Here is a 6,128-nt window from a genome sequence, read left to right as displayed (position 1 = left end):
TTGGTTTTTGCACACATTATTTGTTTACTGCGTTGGGTGACAGCGCCAACGTGGATACTTTATACACCTATTGATGCACTGTTTTTGAGCACATTATATGATTTATTGTGTATGTAGGATGCACTTAATCATGTGTGTATTGTAAATTCTTCACTGAATGTAATATACTTATTAATATGTTTTAGTATTATGTGGATCGGCTAAGCCGAACCTCCGGCAGGCTACTCGCTGCTGTTTGGTCTATTCTTAAAGATGCCGAACAGAAGTGAGTGAATAGCCGAATGCCCCTGAGCGGCATTCGGCTCGGCTGTTCTGCTCGGTCCCTCTGTGATACCGAGCAGAACAGAAAAATAGTTTAAAAAGTAGAAAAAAATAAATAGAAAACGATTGTGCGTTGCTAGCAGTGACAGCAAGTTCCGCACAACTGTTTTCTATTGGCCGGCGGTTCTGCTGCCGTCAAAAAAACAACAACAAAACATTTTCAATCACTAGTGTGGACCTGATGGAGAACTGCAGCAGAGGGCGGGTACAATAGCTAGTTTGCTATTGCAAATTGAAATAGCCAATAGGAATCTAGCAATGCATTCCTATGGTGAAATGTTTTTCTTTTTTCTATTCTGACACGGCTCCGTGTCAGAATAATAAAAAAAAAAAAAAATTGTTTCTCTCCTTGGCGGCCGGGAGCGGGAGACTCCCAGAGCGCCCGGGAGAGTTAGGCTGTCTGGAGATCAGTGTCCCTGGTTAGCTGCTAACCAGGGATGCTGATCTCTCTGTAAGTGGCCGGAACCAGCCGTAAGATCACAGCTGGCTCCGCCCAGCTGTCAGAAGCAGGCTGTCGGCCGGCCAATGGTCGGCCGCTCGGCCAGCTTCGGCTTTCAGCACGGCTCAGCCGAGCCGAGGCATATGCGTTCGGTTCCACTGAGCCACTCGGCCAAGTTCGGGAGCTGTACGGGCTATTGTGAATAGCCCGTACAGCAGCCCTTCGGTTCTACTGAACCCAAGGGGTCCTGGAGCCGAAGGATTGGCCGAAGCTACGGCTAGATCCTTCGACTGCTTCGTGAATAGACCCCTATGTGTCCCAAGTTATTTATAAACACTGGAGTGATCAGATGATCACTCCGGTGTTTGCTCTGCACACGGAGGACCGGTAAATATCACTGATATTTATCTATCCTCCGTTCGGCCACACACATAGCCGCTGTCATCCGCAAACTGACAGGATGACAGCGGCTCCGGAGCCAGCCGTGACCAGGTGCGCCGATCTGTCATTACACACTGAGAACCCAGCAGAGCCCGGGTTCTCAGTGTGTGGTATTCAGAGGCTTGTCATCAGAGGCTTGTGAGCTATTAATTTGAAGGGAACAGTCAGGGGAACATTCTGATATAAGTTCATGGTGCTTATACCAGAACTGTAAATGCCAGGTCCATACAGCATACGGCCTTGGCCAACAACACTTTTGTTCCTCAGTATGCCGTACGTCCTTGGCAGGGAAAGGGTTAAGGGTGAACCCCACACACTTTTTTTTTTACACAGGGTCCCTCCTAAAATTCCTACCAGACCTTAAGGGTCTAGTGTGACTTTTGGGGGGAACCCCATGCTTTTTTTAAAAAAATGGGGTCCCTCCTAACATTCCTACCAGGCCTAAAGGGTCTGGTATTGTTTGGGAGGGGGAACAGCACGCTTTTTTTTTTTTTTTCCCAAATGTCATTTTTTTCTTTAAAAATTTAATTTTTGCTGTAGCAGGTTCTATACATCATACAGATGTGACACTTTACAGGCAGTTTAAGGGGACCCGCCAGGCACGATATTTAAAGGATTTTTTCATTTTTATTGTTTCACTTTAGGTGATGTTAAAATCACTGCTCCTTTAAAAATTGGATTTTTTAAAAGTGTTTTTTTCATTGATACATGTCCCACAGGGCAGTACCCAAATCCACATACACTTGTTATGGCCAATACCTTGCATAAAAACCTTCAAAATGGGGTCAATTGATTTTCAAAGTTCTACCCCCATAGACTTGCACTGAGTTCAAGTTCAAATTCAAACTTTTTCCATGTTCGATAGTTCGAATTCAAAGCGAACAGAGGGGTTTTTGGCTCTTCAATACTAATTTTCACTTTCAATTGGACATAAACAATTGGTTGGTATTACAGATAATATTTTGGTTTTAGAAATGTATTTCATGATCTGACAGGACCAATGAAACAATGTTCAGAAAGTACTGTTCTATAACACAGCATTTTACTGTATGCAACTTGTGGGTAGTGAGCAACAGACTCGCAATAAAGCAAGACAAAGAGCAATGCTTATATGCAGAGGATAGGAAAAATAATATGTAAAGCTAGCAATAGATCTCAGTGAGAGTGAGAGTTGGGGGCGTCCCCTGACTATGTGGCCTTATTCACTACCAAAATCCTGGAAAAAGGCTGCCTCCTTTCTTCCTGGTTATAGTGCAGCGAAACACATAGAAGGCTGGACTCACTGCACATCGATGCATGATTTAAGGATATTAATTGCAATTATAATGCATGATCAGCATACGCCCATGAGGAGATTGATAACTGAAAGTTTTGTTGAATTATTTAAAATATGATTATGTGGTCCAGGGAGGTTTTTTGCCAAATAATACATTTTGTGTTCAGGGAGTTGTGCTGATATACATCTCAGCATTAGTGGTGCTATGTTAAGGTTTTTTTTATATATGCTATTTATCAATAAATAATTTTAATACATGTGATTTGTGTATTTATAATGTAATTGAATCACTATTCTGACACCTTAAAAGCCCCCTTTTGAGGATTGTTGTTGTATATGTAAATATAAGGTGTGGTATCCTGTTCTCATTTGGTGGCTCAGAATACACACATTTTTTGGTATATTTAGATTTAAGTCTCCTCTTGATGTTAACATATTGAACCCTGGCATAACTGCTCTTTTGATTATATGTTGTTTGAGTTATTTGGAAATTCTGTATATTTGCCTTTTTCTTTTCTAAATAAATAAAATTATAAAGAAAAAAAGGATTAGATGACTGTTTATAAGGGCAACATTTGGGAAAATCCATTTTAGAACTTTTATTTTTTTTCCTCTGAAATTAATTTACTTTACTAAAGAGGAAATGAACAACCCTCTTTTCATTCACAGGTCACATTGTTAATTTAGCTTTTACAAATAAATATGACATTACAGGCAGGTACTTTTTCCAGGCACTTTTTATTACATGTGTTAGAATAGGTACACACATTGATACACAGCCTCAGTGAAGCCAATGCTGTTTTTCGTACATGTTGTTGGTTAGTGGCGGTAGCCGTGGCTAAGACCATCAACCAGGACAGCGAAGAACTTCTCCCATGCTTGCTGGACTTGAGGACTAAAAGCTTTTCCCAGTTTGGAAGCCAGGACAACAATCAACACTTCTCCAAACCGCTAAAAAATAAAAAAATAAAAATGAGTGATTAGTATTTAAGCAATTCATTACTTTGTCATTTTATTTAACAACTTGAAACAATAGGATTATATAACAGCTTTTGTAGTTACTTGGGTTACCCAAAGCAAAGCAAAAATTGTTTAAAAGTGTACAAGTGCACTACAACCACTACAACCAAAAGAGATCAGCAGTCATTACTCCTTAATCTGCCAAAAGAAGAATTGGTTGCTGTGGCTTACTTCTCCAGATTTCTCCGTGTCATTGGTGATTAAAGTATATGTCAAGCCACAACTTTATTTTTCCTTTTTGGATAAAGTGGGGAAGGTTAGGTTTTTTTTCTGTGTGTGCTAGGAAAAGTCTCCAGAACAGGGAGTGAGAGGTTATCTGCCACTTGGGACACTTGTTTCAGTAAAAAAAAAAAAAAATGAGAGGACATTTTTCCTCCCTTTGTAAGGATTCCCTCTTACTTCCTGTTTTGTCTCTGAGACAGGAAAACATGGGGAAATCTCACACATTAGACACAGGCAAAAAATAAATAAACAATGAAAAGGCTTTTAATCATTCCTCACTCTCTTCTAAATAATTAAAAAAGTTTTGGATTTACATAATTTTTATATACTTTGGAATTAACACTTTCTTTTACTCAATCAACCCAATGTAAGATAAAATATAAAGATTAATACCCTAAAGTTCTCGGGATCCACATACAGCTTGTTAGCATGGACCTCACTGAGGTTGTGCAGAGATTTCTTCACATCATCTAGGTGGTTCTGGATGGTGTCACCAATAGCTCCCAGAACCTTCTTGCCATGCTCGTGCACTTTGGCATTACCAGCAATTGCAGATTGGCCGGAGAGATTTCCAAAGGTGCTGAAATACCTCTGGGTCCAGGGGTAAACTAGAAACAGCCTAAGAAAAAATAAAGACATATGATTAATCATATATTCTATCAGGAAACGTAAGGAAAATATATAGATTTTCAGATATATACATTTGTAGTGAATAAATACAATCTTATAGACGTGATGCAGCACCTATATTACTGACTGGTATGTACTTGTGAACTTGTACCAAAATGCTATTACTTGTATGCATTGGTGCAAGGATAAGTATAACAGATACATTGAGGGGAATTTATCAAAACTGGAGCAGACAAAAGCTGGAGCAAATGCCCAGAGCAGCCAATCAGCTTCTCTCTTCAGTTTGTTCAGTTAAGATTCACAGATGACAGAGAGAAGCTGATTGGTTGCCATGCACAGTTGTCTGCTCCTGTTTTGATAAATTCCTCTCATTATGTTTTAACACTGTGGAAAGGTGTAGTGCAGATTTAAAGCTAACATCTATTACAATATCTATATTTTAGGAAAAGGAAACATGTTTATCATGTTTTCATAAAAAGAAAATCAGTAAAGATTGATAAATGATATGTATTGTTTTTGGTAAAATACTGGGAAAATATATTTTTTGTTAAATCCATTGCACACATTAAAGTATAACTAAAGCCAAAACCTTTTTATGTATTTTGGAAGGAAAAGCCCCTCTTAGTTTTTGTTTGTCAGCTGTGATCCATTCATATAATTGCCCTTCACCACCTGTCCCATAGCTACAACAGGAACTGAGAAGAAGTTCCTCCATAATGAGGGAAATCCCCTTCTTAGACTGTTGTCACCAGAACTATGTCCCCTATGTTACTGTTCTGGTGGCAACTCAAAATTCGGTAATGGTCACCAGGACGTATAGAGAGAGTGAATCTGCCTAACAGTGGCACAGACAGCAGTAAAAACCTGACAGGTGTCATACTCCCTCTCCACTAAATTCAATTATTTAATCTGAAATGTTTTTACTTATAGATAGAGTGGGTAAATGTTAGAATCTCTGCCTGGTTTCAATTACTGTCTGTGCCTTCACTGGAGAGATTTCCTACCACTCTATCCTTCTAATCCCCTCTCATAAGACCAAAAGTGATAGAAATCTCTCCAGTGGGAACACAGACAGCAATGTAAAAAAAAACCTTTTACTCTCTTCAAATCTAAAAGACACTGGAATTGGGCTTTAACAAGACATCCCAAAAATATAAATGTGTGCAGCAACTAAAGGAAAACAGTTAGGTTATACCCAAATCTGAATCGAGTACTGTATTAGCATTATTTTCTAGATTAAAGTAAATAACTTGTTACAATTCTAAAACATGGACATAAGAAAGCATTAAAAGACTGCTGAATGATTCAGATGAAGAGGATACTTGTAACATGGAAAAAGAGTATGGAAAAGTATTAGTAACACCATAGGAAATTGTTATACCTGGTAAGTGCTTCATGTCCATCCTGTTCAACATTGACCTTCTGCCACACAGAGTTGATGGCGGCCCTCTCTTCAGCAGTCCAGTGAACCATGGTGGTGGATTAAGTCAGATGTGAGTAGCTACTGCTTTTGATTTAAGAAGTAGATGGCTCTAAGTAACAGATATTTCCCCATTTTATATATAGTTTGCTTTGTAAGTCACGCCTACATTTCATTTCTGCTTTGTCATGTCATTGTTTTCACGATAAACTGATAAGTGGATTATAAAACTGACTATGCTGTTTTATATCATGGCTTGTTCATAACTTTGTCCACATATGAATATGCTGATTGCACGAAACTGTCTTGGTCTCAACATGCATACGTTAAAAGCAGATAAGCAATGAACAGCTGTGCGA

At 39.0% G+C, this 6,128-nt stretch overlaps 1 protein-coding gene across 1 annotated transcript; it reads right to left on the bottom strand.

The window, feature by feature from the left end:
• Positions 1-3,296: 3,296 nt before the first annotated feature.
• On the bottom strand, positions 3,297-5,822 carry LOC108802414 (hemoglobin subunit beta-3-like). Its single transcript, XM_018574272.1, has 3 exons — positions 5,731-5,822; positions 4,113-4,338; positions 3,297-3,428 (listed from the first exon to the last, which is right to left on the bottom strand). The coding sequence occupies exons 1-3, from the start codon at positions 5,820-5,822 to the stop codon at positions 3,297-3,299; spliced, it is 450 nt and encodes a 149-aa protein (XP_018429774.1).
• Between the last annotated feature and the right edge of the window lie 306 nt (positions 5,823-6,128).

The sequence above is a fragment of the Nanorana parkeri genome, unplaced genomic scaffold (genome assembly GCF_000935625.1).
Source record: "Nanorana parkeri isolate BGI_ZX_2015 unplaced genomic scaffold, ASM93562v1 scaffold2849, whole genome shotgun sequence".
NCBI classification, from domain to species: domain Eukaryota; kingdom Metazoa; phylum Chordata; class Amphibia; order Anura; family Dicroglossidae; genus Nanorana; species Nanorana parkeri.
Note: the sequence above shows the minus strand (reverse complement) of the source record. Positions and strands in the feature narration are given on the sequence as shown.

Coding starts and splice junctions, on each gene's coding strand:
- LOC108802414 (XM_018574272.1), bottom strand. CDS start 5,822: ATGGTTCACTGGACTGCTGAAGAGAGGGCCGCCATCAACTCTGTGTGG. Junction 4,339..5,730: donor GGACATGAAGCACTTACCAG/GTATAACAATTT, acceptor ATTTTTTCTTAG/GCTGTTTCTAGTTTACCCCT. Junction 3,429..4,112: donor TGGATCCCGAGAACTTTAGG/GTATTAATCTTT, acceptor TTTATTTTTTAG/CGGTTTGGAGAAGTGTTGAT.